Source organism: Poecile atricapillus, chromosome 28, assembly GCF_030490865.1.
Source record: "Poecile atricapillus isolate bPoeAtr1 chromosome 28, bPoeAtr1.hap1, whole genome shotgun sequence".
NCBI lineage: Eukaryota > Metazoa > Chordata > Aves > Passeriformes > Paridae > Poecile > Poecile atricapillus.
This window is the reverse complement of record NC_081276.1, coordinates 5,789,731-5,808,273: the sequence shown is the minus strand read 5'-3', so window position 1 is coordinate 5,808,273 and position 18,543 is coordinate 5,789,731. Positions and strand designations below refer to the sequence as shown.

The window sequence follows — 18,543 nt, the reverse complement described above, 5'->3', positions numbered from 1 at the left end:
GCCATCATGGGTTTGCATTTCACAGTGCAACCAGTACTTGAGACCAGCTGGTTGTGGAGTTCTTAGATATAGCAAGGGGATTCTGAGCTTACCTACGTATTGTATAAACATGTTGTTCAATCTGTCTGCCCAGTTTCATTTGTTCATTTATCCCTTTGGTTTTGTATTTTCCTTCATATTTCCTAATATATTTCTCTTTAATGATCTATTTTTTGAAGTGGAAACATCTTACTGCTTAGTTGCTTCTACTCCTGAAGCTGTTTTGTGCTTTCAATCAATGTTTTATCCTCTGTCATTTTTCCTGTTTTAGTATATCCTCTAGGGAAGGAAAGCTGCAGAATTGGAACTTCAGCCAGTAATCAAGATGCTATTGTATCATAACAGTGTTCAGTGTCTTGTTCTGAATTTTATTTATGAGTAATTTCTTAAACACAGTTGCATTTTGAGTGCTTCTGAGCTGATGGTGTGTGAAGAAGGGTAAGCTTCAGATAGTATTTTACGTCAGACTCAGAGATGTCTCCCAAGACCCCAGTGAGTGGCAGAAGTGCTACAGAACTCAGGAGTGTTTTGTGGTAACCAGATTTGCTGTGGCCTCTTTGGGCAGAGGTGAAGTAAGACCCTCTCGGAGCTCTTCTATGCAGGGTTCCCTCCCCTGCTTATGCTCCTTGCCTTCCTTTACAAAAGCCAAATTGACTCTGAATTTTCTAATTTCTTTATGTTTATGCATATGCCCACTATTTTTCTTCATTGATGCTTTTGTCTAATATTACCTGTGCAATTATCAGAGAAGGATGTTGTGGAGGAACTTTATCAAAGGCCTTACAGAAGTACAGATGGATAATATTCATAACCCTTCTGCAATGAAGTGACTCCATCAAGCAGAAGAAGCTTCATGCTCCAAGAAGCTTCTTGGAGAAGATGTACGAGATGTCTTGAATCACTTCCCTGTGCTCTGTGTGACTTAGCAGAGCTTCTAGGAGGATCTGTTCCAAGATGTTCCCAGGTACAGAGGTGTGGCTGGCAGGTCAGTAACTCCTGAAGTCCTCCTTCCCACCCATTTGCAAAATGGGTGCAATGTTTCCCTTTTTTTCTGTTACCTGGGCTGTCATCTGACTGCCATGAGTTTTCAGATGTCATGGAGAGTGGCTTGGCCACTCTCCTCTGGACTCTTTACAGGTCCCGTAGACTTGGATATATTCAAGTTTCTCAGGTAGTCACAAACCTAGCCTTCTCTTATAGTGAGTTATTTTGCCTTGCCAGTTCCTGTTTTGTAGTCCATCTACTGGAGAGGTTGCCATTGAAGGCTGAGGCAAAATAGTTGTTGAGTACATTAACCTTCTTCTCATCTGTTACTACCTGTGGATGCTAAGAAGAAGGGAACAGAGCCTGTGTGAAACTAAGTCACAGCCTTCTCATTCTGGCCTGAAAAAGCATGAGAAAGAATCCAAACAGTCCTTGGTAAAGGACAACAATCTTTTCAGGTGGTGTTTAAGAAAACAGTCAAGGGGTGATGTTACACTTAACCAATGATGGTAGATGTGTTGCTTTAATGACCAATGAGAGTTTTACCTATTGGACTTTCTTGAACATGTCTATAAAAGAAGATCAAGAATAATACTTTGCTCTCCTGTTCAACACACAAGAGAGTCTGTGTTCTTCTCGCTGTTCCCAATAGAGCGACAACTACCACTTTGCCAGTCTTGTTCATTGAAGAAGTACGCTTGCTTTGACCTTCCTTTTCTGACTAACATACCTGTGGAAACACGTTTTGTTATTCTTGGTGTCCCTTACCAAGTACAACTTCAGCTGCACCTTGGCGTTACTGACCCTATCCCTACTGTTGTGGTTTAGGGCAAATTTGGGAGGAAACTTCCAAAGGGGTCCCTCTAGAAAGCAAATTCTCTAGAAAGCGGCCCCTCCCCGTACTGGTTGGGGAAAAGATTTCTTTGGAGAAATTTTGAGAGACCGCCAGCTTATTCACCAGCCTTCACAGAAGTAAACGTGAACACCGTTTATTTCTATCTTTAGCACACCTTTTATAGGGTTTTACAGGGTCCGTGGGCAGAGCAAGCTACTATTGGCTAACACACACAGTTTACATTTTTTCTCCTACACACAAGGATATTGTTTTGCTTTACTCTCTCTTCTGCATGAAGGTTTCAAGGACTCTAGCCTTTAATATCACGACTTACTTCAAAGGCTGGTTTGTGCAGACAGGCCTTTACTAATATATAAAATATAGCAACAATTCCCCCTTTCTCTTTTTGCACAAACCAGGCTTTGGATGTGACTCATTCTGTACTCTTATGAAGACAAGATAACATACAAATTAGACTGTCATCCCAATTAACATTATAAGTAAAGTCTGTCCCCCTTCTAGCACAAGAGACCTCAACCATTCAGTGATGCCCCAGCTGGCGAACCAACTTCCAATGGGGTCACTATCTTCTTTCAGGGCATGTAACCCATCCTGTAGCTGTTGTAGTTGCTCATGGATGGAAGCTGAATGATCAGTAAGATCCAAGCAGCATATGCCTTCAAACTCCTCACAACCGTGTCCTTGTGCTAAGAGCAAAAAATCAATTGCAGCTCGATTCTGTAATACTGTGTGAGGAAAAAGACACAACTTTGGGGTTTTTAATAAACTAGGGTTTTTATTAAGGGAAGAAAAACAAAGGGGAGGAAGGGATAATGGGTGAGGGAGAAAAAAAAAAAAAAAGAAATTAAAAAAAGTCCCGGGTCTGAGGATTAAGGAATCCTCTGGCCGAACCGGCGTTTTGGTCCCAAAGCAAGAACTCAGCGGCACTGCAGTGAATGCAGCTAATCTGCATTCAAATTTATATAAAAGTCTCTAAAATTTAGAGATGTAGACCGAAGTCTGCAGTGTCGGGTCCTCAGCTGCAGCTAATCCACAGTTAAGGGGCAGTTCTTCAAACTTCACAGGTCCTTTTATAATCTCTGTCCCCTCAGCTTGTTGCTGGCAGTCCCACCCCTATAGCTGTTGTTGATTGGTGCTGGTAACATCTTCTCCTCCAACAGTTTGCTGTCGATGGGGTAACTGAGGTTTTGGAGGGAAAGTTCCTCATTAGTATTCACCGTTGCCGTGGTGTCAAGTTACAAGTCTTCTGGGGCAGGTTAAAATTTCTTTGTAAGATGCTGCTGGTGAGGGGATTTGCTTTGAAAACCTCGAAAGTAACAAACTTAAAAGGGGTTATTAAACTTACAAACAAAGCATCGATAGCAACAAACAAATGAGTAAGGGACTACAAAAATAGGGATAATGCTTATTACAATTAAACATTCAATTGGAACACACAAAAAACCACAACCAGTACAATTCTGCAATGAACAACTTCTAAACAACAAACAATTCCACATGCAAAAGCCAATCTAAGGTTCCATAGATGACATACTGCATGACGTTCACTACTCACATCAGCTGAAAGTTCACTTAACATTGTGGATGTTAAGTTCAATTCTTTCTTAGTCTAACAAGTGAGCATTTTTAGAGTTGCTAGGCCTTAATTCATTCAGGCTTCGCTTTGACTGTTCGATGTTTTTCACTTTGCTAGCTACATTCAGCAATTGGTGTAAGCTTGGGTGGAACAAAGTAAGTTTCCCAAGATAACAGGATCTTCTATGTGGACTAGCAGGAATCTAATTCCATGCTCTATCTCCACAGATTAGGAATATGGAACTAGGTAATCACTTTGGTAATTGCCCTGTGAGATTGCACCACGAATAAAGGCTTTACTTCCAATGGTAGTAACGAGATCAGCTATAGGGCTGACTGCATCCCAGTGCTGCATTACTTTGTTAGAATGACTTTTTGTTGGGGGTTCAAACATTATCCAACCACCTGAGGTATTGGTGGAACTTAACAAATCTGATTCTTCTGAGGGTTCTATGGTAACATTGAGAACTTTGGTAATTTTTGCTTGCCAGCAGGCTTCAAGTTGTCTTAATGTGAAGCCAACAGTGCGATTGCACTCTTGTAACATTGCCAATCGATTCAGTTGAGTCTCATTACTAATTAAACCTTTAAATGCTTGAGGATCCCACTCAGGGACTCCTATGAGACAGGTGTGAAAAGGATCTCCAGGTGTGGCTAGGCTCAAACACATTGACCTTTGGCCAGTTCAATGTGCCAGAGTGACCCATATGTTCTGTCACTTTTGGATGTTAGTTAGCAGACAGCTGGTCACGACTATACACAGCACAATTACTATAAGCAGTTTGTTCCATGCAAATGACACCATACTTGCAAACTCACAGCTAAAACTTTAACGTTAAATGAACTTTCAAAGATGCTTACACTAGCTCTTGAAGGGGAAATACTTATACTTTATACTAACATAATAATTACTACACAGACTAAACTCTTTATCTTAAACTATTTAACTACTTTTAACACACGTGCTTTGGTATATATGTAGTCTAAGCGTGAAAGCAATTTGCTGAAAGGGTAAACACACAACTACAATTTGCTTTATATACAATTAGATGGAGTCTCTACACTTTTCTTAGATCTTCTACAGAATTTCTCTAACACGATTCAGTCCTGGAACGTTCAATGCTTCCATGATGTCAGCTGGCAGCTGATCGGTGACTGAGGGCTTTGATGTTTAGGTTGTTCTTCAGATCCTTCTAAATCTTAAAACAGAAGATAACTGAAAAAATTGGTAGAGACACAACATCATAATAACGACATAAAATTTCTGTTGGCAAACTGTCTGTGTAGTGTTCAGACACAACTGTGTCCTGACAGGTCCACTTCTGATACATGTCTGGAGAACTAAGACTGTGTGATGACTTCTCTGTTCACTGGATCTTGTGTGTTCAGAGACACACAGTCTGGTCAGATGAACAGGTGACCTTTTTGAACCTGCCGACAAAACACAGACACTTCTCCCCTTGAAGTTAATGAATTACACTAATTAAATGCTTTTAGGGCATCAATTTCCCCCGTTTTCTTAAAAAAAAATAAAAATGAGATGTACTTCTGTCATACACATCAACATCAACACAAAACTATATACACAATGAATAAGAACCTATAACAGTTAAAATCAATTAAATCATAAACATTATTTATAACATATGTAATATAGAACTACTATTAATTACTAAAACACTGCACTAGCATCCCATAGTTAGCAAACAAACAGAAACAACAAAAATCATCAGTGAAGGATTGGATAATCACCTCTGGAAATGATTCTCCAAGCCCACTTCAAAATTGATCCAGCTGTCATATTAATAGGGTCAAATTGCCGAGTCAAGAAGTGACTCAAATACTGATTTGGTAGAGAAAACATCTGGATCTGTTGGCAAACATTCCGTCCAGGTAAAGTCAAGGCTTGGCCAGGGCCTAGGCTTTAAACTGGAAAGATGCCTCTTAACATATTTATAAAACAAGGTTCTCAATAGTAGCAGCTATGAGCTGCTTACAGCACAGCAAACTGTTAAAATGCATTTGTACAAAGCAAATGATCAGAAGCCTTAGGTACCAGACCAATTAAACCATGCAGCAGTTGGTTTAATCTGAAGCCTCCCCCGTGGCAGCTGATCCTCAACAATGGTACATCTTCTTAAAATTCTGGAAACACTGTAAAATAAGAAAGCTATAACAAACAAAACTGCAAAGATTGCAACAAACAATAGAACTCCTGATGAAGTCAAGGGTGTCACAGACTGCATTCACTTCTATCCACAAGCAGGTGTTCATCAGTGTTCTATCACAGCTGTTTCAGTTGTGGCTATCTTAATTTCTCTAGAAAAATAACTATACTTTGCAGTTTAAACAAGTGTCTCCAATAAAACATAAAACAATTTAAGTTAAACAATATTTAAACCTAACAATAATTATTTATGACAAAAGGAAATAACAAAACTTAACCTTAAAAGAACATCTAAGTTATAAAACTTAAAAACATTCAAGCCTAAACAGAATAAAACCTGACTTTTCTTAATTCTATTAACACTTAATCTATATTAAATAAAAACATAACTTAATCTTATTCTGTTACTACAAAAGGCAGCTAAAAGTTTGATATATATCTTTTAAACACAAAATACAATAACATGGATTCACTAGAAAGATTATAAAAATGTAACAAATACATCACAATTCTATGTCATCTAGATTTGAAAATAACTCACAATAACTGCAAATGTTACTAAAAATACTTATTCATAACAGTAATTTGCCTAGTATATGCTTAAGTTGGATAGGATTTTAAAGTGCAATTTTTCTAGAGAAAAACCACAACAACACAGGATTTGGCTGATTGCCATTCAGCTTCTGTAGCACTTTTCAGGAAAATGAAGTCCAATTCTTAAACTAAAATCCAAAATCCAAGTTGGTATATATGCAGCTATATGTGTTTTATATAACAAAAGAACTCACATTGAAATTACCTTATTAAAATTGTGGAGAAAACAAGCAAATAGATAATATATGTTCTAACTTAACTTTGTCTTGTACAGTAAAGGTCTCTTAACTAATTATTTTTTAAACCACAAATCTCTTCTGTAGATAACATTAATTGTAAGGTTTTCTTAGAAGCTGTAAATCATACTATATTTTAACCTGGGGTTCTAAAACAAATTATTGCAAGGCAACTTCTGTTAAACTTTTTTTTTTTTAACTTTCAAAGAATCACAATAACTTCTCTAGTAAAACTAAAAACTGCAACTGCATAAACTCATAATTACTTAAAACACAAAATTAACTCTAAGAGGGCATATAAAAACATTTTGAAAACCCAATAAATCATGACTTTGTAACAAACTGGGTATTATCCCGGTGCTTTTTCTTAGAGAGGGTGCAGGGGGGGTGGACTGCCCGCTCTGCTGCTGCTGCAGCTCTGCTGTTATCTTTCTTCACATTCTCCACGTACTCTCGCAGAGAGAAAAAACGGAGAGAAAATAAAAAAAAAAAAAACCTCACAAAGTTAACTTTAACAAATGCAGGGTTTTTTTTCTCAATTTCTCTCTTGCTGTTTGCAGATAGAAGAAAAAGGGCATGATTTTTACAGAAGTAGGCGATGTTACACGAAAAGTCTCACGGCCAGGTGCTAACAATGGTGACCATTGCAGCTTATCAGCGTGGCCTTGGAACTTTTCTTGCACTGCTTCTACCCCCAGGGTGCCTTTGTTCTCTGCCCACACTTCAGTGCTCCCCCGTGTCCCCCTGGTTCGGGTGGAAACCAATCTAAATCTGGCTTCTTTTCTTCCAGGGTAGTAAAGCTGGAACTTAAATAAGATTGTAGTGTTAAAAGTGACTCCCAAAATGAAGCAAATGATTCCAGATGTATCACATCCTGCCGTAACTGAACAGATTCTGTTCGTTGTTTCAGTGTTCGCTGTGGAACTTTTTTCTCATTATTTTCTTCTCTTTGACTCTCCCTCCCTCTCTCCAAGGGCAGCATAGATAGGAGTGCTTGCCCAGCAGTGGGAGGTAAAGGCATCTGCTGCTGTGATGCAGGTAGAATTACGGGGCTCACAGCCTCAGCATATCTCACTTGTCTGTTTTTTGAGGTATTAATTGCAATCTGCCAAGTTCGACTGAGAGACACAGTGTCCTTGCTCTTTTCCGTGATTGCCATTTCCCATATCAGAACGGATATATCAGTCCATTCTTCGACCGCAAAAAGCAGTGTGGGCACTGCAAAATGCCCGTGACAATTAGCCCATATAATGAGCATATCGTCTTTTTCCCGGGCTGCTTCGCCTCGTTTAACGAGAATACAAAGAAGCAGTTTTTTCACCGCCACACATTCCGCTTCCATGCTAGCGGCAAACGGCTGGGGGGGGGGGAAGGTCGCTACCCCTCTACTACGCCCCCGCACCTCGGTCTCCCCCAGCAACCTGAATTTCCACATCTAACCGCACCGCATCTCACCGCGCTCAGGTTGCCTATCCGGTGCCGATCTGCGCCCACGGCTTCCCGCACCCAGATCCGCTCCGCTGGCTCCAAAGCCCCTCTGCCCGCAGGAGGTCCCTGGTCAGAGCGCCAGATTTTGAGAGACCACCAGCTTATTCACCAGCCTTCACAGAAGTAAACGTGAACACTGTTTATTTCTATCTTTAGCACACCTTTTATAGGGTTTTACAGGGTCCGTGGGCAGAGCAAGCTACTATTGGCTAACACACACAGTTTACATTTTTTCTCCTACACACAAGGATATTGTTTTGCTTTACTCTCTCTTCTGCATGAAGGTTTCAAGGACTTTAGCCTTTAATATCACGACTTATTTCAAAGGCTGGTTTGTGCAGACAGCCCTTTACTAATATATATCAACAGAGAAAAGTGGAAAAAACCTGTTTATTTAACAAGCACAAAAAAGAATAATATTAAACAATAGAACCTCTTGCAGTTCTGAAGAGATGGCAAATTCAGAAAGTCTTTGTTGTGGGGTGTAGCTCAGCTCGCTCAGTCTCTTTAGCAATCCCTCCAGCACTGGAAAATGCTGTGTCCCAGGCCCTGGTGGGCCACAGGTATGAGCCCGTGGTGTTTTTCTGGGTTCTCAGTCCAGAGGCAGGGCCAGGTGCTTCTGAGAAAAAGAAATGCCACAGTCCAGGGAACTTCTCTGCCTCAGCTAGCTTAAAAAAAACCCCACAACTAACTAAAAAGAAAGGAGAGCTCTGTCCCACAGTGTGTGCTGTAGACAACACAGTCGGGAGAAGGAATGTGGAGAAGTAAATGCAGTTTCTGCAAACAAAAAAATGTGCTTCTTCTCCCCCTCTGTGCTCTCGGAATAAGCCTTAAAGTTGCAGAACTTAATATCCAGCATGAACAGAACAGATGACTGGGGATGCAAACATCATAAAGTCACCCTAGGATATTCCAACCCTTATTCCCATATGAGCTTACTACCAAAACTAATATATATTCTAACTCTACAAGCATGTACTTTTATACATACATACATATATATATATACACACACACACACACATATATATATATACAGTATACAACTGTATACAGACAATAGCAGTGACGTTCAGCAAACAGTGATATTTACACATGGTTCTCACCCAAATGTCAGATCACCCTGAGGTACACATTGTGTTGTTCCATCTCTCTGCATTATCCACCATGTGCAACCTGGTCCCTGAGCAAAGACAACCCCACAGATGGGTTTGTCTGTACTCGAGGCAGAATTGATCCAAACAGTCTTCCATAACAAACCTCTGACATGTACTACTGGGACTTTGTCTCCATCTACTCTGTGCAGGGGCTCAGACTGGGCAGGGCCTGCTCAGCTGGTGGAACTGTGGGTGTTAACTAACCAGGTGGCCTTTGCTACATGCTGCTCCCAGTTTTTGAAAGATCCCCCACCCAATGCTTTCAAGGTGGTTTTTACCAGTCCATTGTACCTCTCCACTTTGCCTGATGGGGCATGGTAGGGAATAGGGTATACCCCCTCAATGCCGTGTTCCCTAGCCCAGGTGTTGTTAATGCTGTTCTTGAAATGAGTCCTGGTTTCTGACTCAAGCCTCTTAGTGGTACCATGCCTCCAAAGGTCTTGCTTTTCAAGACCTTGGATGGCGTTACGGGCATTAGTGTGAGGCACAGGGCAGGCCTCCAGCTGTCCCATGGTGGCTTCTACCATTGTGAGCACATAGTGCTCACATTGGCGTGTCTGGGAGCAAGTGCAGTTTCTGAAATTTCCATACTCTTGCCAGAATACCAGCCTGTACTAATACTGCCTCTTCATTTTCTTCTTGCCTTATAGTTTGACCTGCTGGTCTCAGCTCATCCATGCTGGTCTCTTGCCTCCCAGTCTTGAGGATCAAGAGCTTTTGTGCTCCACAAAATTTCCTAAAAGATCTTCTCCCTTGTTCCTGAGGGCACTTTCCCAGGGGGTGCTATTGACTAACTCCTTGAACAGTAGGCAGTTTGCTTTCCTAAAATTCATTGTTCATTACTCTTCACTTGACCCACGTCTCTCAGGAGTCATGCAGACTCCTAGACTGCATGATCACTGCAGGCCACGTTGTCTCCTGTCTTGACATCACCGATTGGCTCAGTTGTGTTGGTGACCATTAGGTCCAATATCTCATCCCATCTGGTAGAGCTGTTTATTACCTGGATTAGCAAGCTATCCTCCGTGCTCTTCGACAGCCTCCTCAATTGCCTACAGCTTGCCCTGCTACTTTTCCAGCAGATGCTGGGATGGTTGAGGTCCCACAGCATGATGAGTCTTTGAGTGCAGTGCCTCTTGTAGCTGGAGCAAAAAGGCTCCACTTGATCAGTCGGCCAGGAGTAGATGCCAACCACAAGGGCTCCCATTGTTGCCTTGGTCTCTGATTCTTACTCATGGGCTTTCAAAATGCTTATGGCTGTTCTTTATAGACAGACCTTCACATTCAATCTACTTGTTGGGGAGGGCAACCCGTCCACCCCTCCTTCCTCACCTGTCCCTTCTTGTCAGCCTGTGCTGTTGATAGTTGTAGTCCAGTCATGAGATTCATCCCACCAAGTTTCACCAGCAACTAGGTTGCAGCTTTCCAGTAGCACAGTGGCTTCTTTCTGCCCACTCTGCATGCACTGGTGTAGAGAAACAGATGGGCTGTTGGCTGTATCATCTTCTTTGTTTCCCTGTTGGTTCCTATTATCTCAGGAGCCACCAGCTCATCATCTCCATAAGACTTTGAGAGTACCCACTGGAAACTGAATGTGAAACGAGGGCATGAGGATGGTTAGGGATAGAAGGCACTTCCTTATAACGAGAAAGAACAGCCAGCCAAAACATGTGTGGTGCAGTTGATGAACTGAAGGAAAGGGATGCCATCTAAAGAGATCAGGACAGGCTAGAGAAATGGGCCTGTGAGAATCTTATGAAGTTCAACAAGGCCAAGTGTAAGGTTCTGCATATGTGTTCGGTTATTCCCATCACAGACGAAGGCTGGGTGGAGAATGGATCAAGAGGAGGATAACCAAGTATCAATGGATGAAAAACTGAATTTGAGCCAACAGTGTGCACTTGCAACCCTGAAAGCTGATCATATCCTGTGCTGCATCAAAAGGAGTGTGGCCAGCAGGTCAAGGGAGGCAATTTGTCTCCTCAAGCCCACTTGGAGTACTGTGTTCTGTTCTGGGGATCCAACATCAGAAGAATGTGGAACTGCTGAAGTGAATCCAGAGGAGGACATGCTCTGGTGTTCTGAGGACTGAAGCCCCTCTGCTCTAGAGGCAGTCTGGGCAAGCTGGGGACATTCATCTGGAGAAGAGACAGCTTCAGAGAGACCTCAAAGCACCTTCAAGTGCCTAAAGGTACTCCAGGAGAGGGATAGGAACTTTATACAAGGCAGTAGTGGTATGACAAGGGTGAACAGCTTCATGCTGACATAGGGCAGCATTAGATGGGATATTGGAAAGAAATTCTTCCATGTGAAGGTGGTGAGGCACTGAATCATAGAATTGTGGAATATCCTGAGCTGGAATGGATCCACAAAACCATCAAGTCAGCTCTTGGCCCTTCACAGACACCCCAAAATCCCTATGCCTGAGAGTCTTGTCCAAACTCACCTTGAGCTCTGGCAGCCTTGGGGCTGTGATCATTCCCTGGGGAGACTGTTCAATGCCCCAGCACCCTCTGGGGGAAGAACATAATATCCAACCACTGGAAATGGTTACTTTGAGAGAAGCTGTGGCTGCACCATCTGTGTGGAAGTGTTCAAGATGAGGCTGAATGGGGCTTGGAGCCAACCTGGTCTAATGGAAGGTGTCCCTGCCCATGGGAGTGGTGAAACAAAATGAGATTTAAGGTCCCTTCCAACCCAACCCATTCTGTGATTCTGTGTATTTTACAACATCTACAACACATCCATGTATGAATTGTACTGTTTGTATTATTTGTACCTTAAGTATTGTACCATTTGTACCTTGAATGCAACTTATGAATGTAAATTTTTTTCTACTGAACCAAGTTCATAACTTGTCGCCCTGAGAATCAGGCCTTTTGATATTTTTTTTTTCACAAGTTCTAGCCACATTCCCACGAAAGTGACTATAAACATAGGTGTTTATACATTCCATTAAAGATATGCCTTTTGATGGACATCTCTCACGGCCAGTGCAGTTGGGAAGGTGGTAACCTGACTATCCAATCCCTGGTCATGGTCGAAAACCTATAAATACTGAAAGAACAAATAAACGATTATTATTCTTTCACCACACCTTGAGCTGCATCTGTGTGAATAATTTTGTGTCCGACTGTGACAATAACTAGGTTCATAAAGCAGTTGGGTGTCACGGTGTCCCTTTTGGCGTTGGCACTCCATCCACCCGGGCTAGCTCAACACCACTGACATGCAGGGGGACACCCCTCTGAATCCTGGGAATCAGAGAAGTGGCTCATTGGAAGAGACTGCAGCGACTATGGAGGAGGCAGGAGTCAGGCTCTTGTGAAGGACAAATTCCAAGGTTTATTTAGTCCTCACAGGGACCTCCAACCTCAGGGGTGCTGCTCCAGGAGAGCCTCCAAAGCAGGGAATGACAGCATCTTAGATACAGGGGAGGAACAAGGGGAGGGGACAGACTGCAAACCAGTGAGAAACAAGGGAGGGGGCAGTGCGATAGGATCAAAAGGACGTTGGGGAGAACTAATGAGGATGGTTTGGGGAGGGACTTCCTCTGTCTGTGCCGTATCACTTGACGATCCTCGCCAAGCTTTTAGAAGCTGGGAGGTGTAGTCGAGTGACAGACAGAGCCCAGAGGGGAGGAACAGGGAGGATTCAGAAACAAGGGGCAGGGTGGATTGACAACTGGGGTAGGAGGGTACAAATTGGGCTAAACTAATAACACAACAGAGGGGAGAGGAGAACAAACCATTAACACCATGGGGAGCAAAATTAACAGCACAATATAACAGTTGGGTAGTTTCACTTGATAAAAAGTTAAATATCTTTAGGATGTTCAAACACCATTTATATGATGTAAGGAACAGCTTAACTTTTAGTTTGAAGATGCTTGTATCAGGAGATGAGACGTATTTTTAAATCTAGAATTAAAATATTGTTGTAAAAATAGCCATTCTCATATCATTCTGTAGCGAGAATGGCTCTATCCTGTATGCTGTGTAATGGCTTCCACTGTTTTCGTCTTCAGCTGTTTGACAAAACTTTTGACTACTGGAGGGAGGGGATAAGTAGAGATGTGGATGGAAACAATTAACATACTGGTGAGGTGCACAACACATCTGCTTAGGTAGAAAGTCATCCTCTCGCAAGGCTCTTGAACCAGATCTGGTGAAGTGAATAAGGGCCATTCACTGATAGCAGAAGTAACTCTGATGGCATGTTTAAGGAAAGTCTTCTGTCCTGGTGTTCATGAAGTGTCTGTTCATATCTTTACCAGTATCACTTCTTCCTAAGTCAAGCCAGGTCTGAGGTCAGTATCTGTCAGGTGCCATCATTCTGCATGTTTTAGCAGTCTTCTGCTGGAGCTGCACACTCCCAGCTCTGAGAGGGGTGAATGTCATGTTGTGGCTTCCTCTGCCTGCTATTTACCTCGCATGTGGGGACAGGACAGCAGGGTGTTGCTTCAGACTGAAAGACAGTAGGTTTAGATTTGATATGGCGAATAAATTCTTCCCTGTGAGGGTGGTGAAGGCTTGGCATGGGTTGCCCAGAGCAGTTGTGGCTGTCCCATCCCTGGAAGTGTTCAAGTCTAGGTTGGATGGGGCTTGGAGTATAATGAGGGTAGAATAGGATGGACTTTAAGGTCCCTTCCAACCCAAACAATGCTGTGATTCTGTGGTCACCAAAATATTTCCCTTGAGCAAACTTGGCTCTTTCTGGAAAAAAGAGCTCTTGAGAGTTACCCTAACTTGGTGTTCCTTGGAGGCATTGACACATCTGTCAGGTGCATCAACTGCTTCTAGGAACTTTTTTAAATCTCATAGGTCCCCAAAGCAGTTGTACCTTTGTAAAACCTCTGTCACATTTTTGCTTGAAGGCAATAAACCAGGCTGAAATTATAAGTGAAAAATAAAAATTAAAATGGCTTGCAATATTGTCAGTGTCCTTGAGGGGGCCAAAGTTACTTATCATTGTCAGGAATTCTCTGTGGTTCTTTGTCAAGCTTTGTATCAAACACTTCTATTCATTCCCATCCCTGGAAGCACTTACTTGCTGTCTGGCTTCTGCAGGGAGGAAGCAGGAGGCTGTGTGAACACATTGTCTTGGTTCTAGAAGACAGGTGTCTGCTAGGGAGAGCAGGAGCCTCCTTTGGGATGAAAGAATGTAGACCCCCTCCCTCCGAATTATTATAATTTTGAAATCAAGGGGGCTTTCAGGCAGAGATCTGGGGATAGGAATAACAGTTCTTTACTAGTATAACCAGGTAAACAAACAAACAATAACTACAGCAATAACAAGAAAACAGAACCAGGGACCCCGGGACAGCTTTCTCGGCTGAGACGGGATGGAGGAGAGGCTTTGTTTTCACAAACCCCTCGGGCAGTCAGTCCCGGTGCTCCTGCAGGGCTCCGAGGAAAACAGTCGGCTGGAACAGCAGGGATGAGCTGAGATCCTGGGCTGGTGGATGAGGTGGATCAGCAGCTCCACGGCGATGCCTGGCAGGACAGGGGGTGCGAGGCCACCAACCAAGAGGGGAGAAGGAGAAGAAGCAGCTCCGCGACCCAGCGCACTTTTTTCCTCCCCGAAGCTGAGGAAAAAAGCCAGCTAAAAACTGTCCCCACCTTCCTTTTTCTACCCCCTTCCCCCGCCACTCTGGGCCCGGCCACTCTTTGTCCTTTGTGAGCACCCCTAAGTACCGGTAGTTAGGTTGTCCCAGCACATAATGGGTAAAAATTCCCACTTAACCCTCAACACACATACTGATGTTCAAGCTCAGAGTGAAGTGGCATTTGTCCTTTGGGTCCTGCACAGGCAGAAGGCTCCCAGGTCTGATTGCTTGTGACACAGGCACAGTGGCTTGTTTCACAACATGAAACATGTTACACACAACATGTGTGTAACGCTGTGCTTGTGACTTTCTGATTACTGCTAAATAACTGTCTTCTAAGTAGAAGTCATGTTTTGTCTGTGCCTCCAGCAAGCTGCTGAGTTTGAAGACACTGCACATATGTTGCAGAACAGAATTCACAGTGACAGACTGGACCGATGAGAAGAAAAATTGGTTACCGTTAAATGAAAATAAATTCCAAGATCTACACCATGAAATGCAGAAAGAAAACTGATTGCATCATAAAGATGTCAACTTAGAAAAAAATGCATGTAATGCTGTACTATGTAAAGAAATATTGTATGTAGGGCACACCAATACCCCATAATGGAGGATTTTTGTAAAATAATTCTGGCCAATTCAGGCAAATCATAAGTTCAAGACAACAGTACAAGTGATGAGGAGTTTGGGAACCAAGCTTCAGGATTTGGGCTTTGCAGCAAGGTTTGTATAATCTAGAACAGTGTTTTTCAGCTTTTTTTTTCTCTTTGCACACATAATGGATTTTTTTCCGTGTTTGGAGTTGCAGATGGAATACAGAGCTTTTTAAAGCCTATATGCAGAAGAAATTCTCTTCAAAATTATTTCTGTGGGCCCTAAAAAGCAGCTTATGGACCACAGGCACAAACTACAGATCTATGGATTCAAGGTTTGAGGAAAGGAAAGAAGAAAAATTGTCTGCAGTGACTTAAGTGAAAACAATTTTTTCTGTTTCCGCCATCTCATGCGGTATGAGGCTAGAACAGTGAGCTTAAGCAGCAACAAGGAAGGATTACAGCACATAGCAGAACAGATTTTTAAAAACATAATTATACATGCTGAGAAAAGCTGCAGAAAGTCACTATGTTAGATGAAAAGACTGATAAATTACTTGGTGGGCAGAAGGAAGATTACCTTGATCATATCTGCAAGTTGGATATAACAGCTCAAATAATGATATTTAAAATACTTGGATGTGCTTTGCCCGAGATAAATACTGCTGAAGAAATACTGGTTTATTCCTGAAAGGTCACCCCATTTCCACAGTGGATTATTTTATTTTACTATTTTTCATGGGAATGCATCATGAGGAGTAGGCTTGACCACATAAGATATTAAACCATGGGGATGCTCAGGCCTCTTTGGCCATTGCATGTACTTTGCTTCATGGGCTGTACTCCAAAGTAAAAGGTACCATCTGTGTAGCTGTCAGATGAAAAAGTACTATTTACACCTTATGTGTATGTTGGGAGTTAGGTATTACCATTTCTTAGCTACCAGAGTTGCCTTCTTGTTTTTCCCTTGTCTGTCCATGGCATAGTTTTTACTCTGCTATGCATTTACAGAACATGCTACTGGCTGCACATTTTGGGGGTGTTCCAGGTCAATGATCAGCAGTATCTGCAGGTTATTGCAAGAGCCATATAGTGGTGACCTGGGCTTGATAAAAAGTGTCTGATAACAAAATACATGTGGCTGTAACCAGGACGTGCTCAGGATGAGTGTGCACCTGTGTATAAGTATAATGTACTTTTGTTTTTCCAGCTACAAGAAGAAAGATGCAGATTTGTCTGTGGCTCAGGGGCGCATCAAGGATCTGGAAGTTCTTTTCCATAGAAGTGAAGCAGAACTCAATACTGTCCTGAACGAGAAATGCAGTCTGGAAGCAGAGGTGGCTGATCTACGTGCCCAGCTTGCTAAGGTATGATAGGCAATGCTCTCTTGCTTCAGCACAGGACAGTCTGTGTAGCGTAAATTCCCTTTTTTCTTTGCAGTTAGTTTATAGTCTGAACATCAATGATCCACCTTGCTTACTGCTGAACCTTTGGCTACCCCTCTTTGATACAAAAATAAATTTTAAGAAATCTTTGTAAAACAACCAGAGCAACACAGTGTTTTACACAGTTTGCTCAGAAGCTTTTATTTAAAGATTTCTGATGTTTCTATATTCATGGGATGCTGGGTTATTAAATATTGTCCTTTGTAAGGTCCTGCATAATTACACCCTTGTGCTGGAGTACCCAGTGGGACCATGCTAGCAAGAAAAAGAAAGTGCAACATACTGTGCTTGAGGAATTAATAATCCTTGGCTCCTGTATCAGAATGTATTGAACTAATCCTACATTTTAAATAGTTGGTATGCAAACATATAAGTTTTGTTTAAGTATCAATTAACACACACACACATATTTTTTGTTGTTTTGTTGTTGTTTGTTTGTTTGGGTTTTTTTTTTGTTTGGGGGTTTTTTTTTGGCTTTTGCTTATTTATTGCGTTCCTTCTGGTGGTGGTGTGGGCTAGTTTTCTTTAAATCAGTGGCTTAACATTAGATTTGTTATTGTGAGTAACTGGTCCAAAGACATCAGATGAAGACCACAAAATGTTTATGGATGGAAGATAGGAATCCAGACAAAATTATCTTTAAAATTCTTTACTAGGCTGAAGATGGTCATGCTGTGGCAAAGAAGCAATTGGAGAAGGAGACACTTATGCGCGTGGACCTGGAAAATCGGTGCCAGAGTTTGCAAGAAGATCTGGATTTCAGGAAGAATGTGTTTGAGGAGGTATTATCAATCTAGTAATCTTACCACTGTCCAAAGTAAATGTAGCTTTTAATCAAATTGACTATGAGCAACTACTTACTAGTCCAGATAGAGAAAATCAGTATTAGCCTTCCTATAAATGGGTTGAGTAATAAAATAGGTGAAGGTTTTACATCTTTTTACATGGTAAATCAGTGGTGGAGTCACTGTGAAAGCTAGGTGACCAGAGTATTTTTCCATGGGCAGGTGAATTAATGGAGTGCTGATGTGGGAAAGGGAAAAGTTTCCTCTTGTTTCCTCTCTCTGGACCTGGTTGCATGGCCCTGCTCTTTACTTAAACCAGCTTTTGTTGCTGGACCTGATGGTAACCTGTTTTTATTGACTAGAACAGTATGCAACGGCCTTGCTTATTGCAGAGGTATTTTTCTGCCTGTTAAGTGAATGGTTCTAGTGAAGACCAAAACTTTTGTAATAGTGGGAATTGGGAAAGGGAAGCATAACTTTCTCTCCCTTCCAGATGAAATGTGTTATGTCTGTTTATTCCATCTCTGGTAGTTCTGCAAGCTCATTCAGTGAGTGGCTGCTCAGTAGTTGCCACGTTTCTGCTGTTCATCTCACCTGCTCTAGGTGTGATGCTTGGCTCACCAGTCACCTAACCATTTCAACCAGATTAACTAGAAAAATACTAAAGTTTTTTGGTTGAGTTTAATTTTTGACTGCTTAGTGGCTGAGTTGTTTCACCACAGAATCCAAATGAGTGCTCAGACTGGTTTAAAGGATGGGACAGGGCTGTGTGGCTAAGGATGTGGGACAGGGGCTGGAGAAGGGTAAAAAAACCAACCAGGGAGGTCCCCCTGAAATGTACTGACCATTGTTCTCACTTCCATGGCCTGGAGCGTTTGCATTGCTACACTGACTGCAGTGACAGATCCTTGTTTGGTTGTAGGACCTTAAAATAAATTTTCTTATTGGGGAGAATGTGTTGCTGTTGACTGAAGGTAAAGCTAAATGAGACAGCAGAAGCTAATCTTAAAGCTTGC

General features: G+C 42.1%; 1 protein-coding gene across 1 annotated transcript in view; it reads left to right on the top strand.

The window, feature by feature from the left end:
• Positions 1 to 18,543, top strand: part of LMNB2 (lamin B2) — a 47,280-nt gene that overhangs the window by 12,935 nt on the left and 15,802 nt on the right. The window contains exons 3-4 of the mRNA XM_058858398.1: positions 16,508 to 16,664; positions 17,399 to 17,524. Of these exons, the coding sequence (XP_058714381.1) occupies positions 16,508 to 16,664; positions 17,399 to 17,524 (283 nt within the window). The remainder of the gene's footprint in view (positions 1 to 16,507; positions 16,665 to 17,398; positions 17,525 to 18,543) is intronic.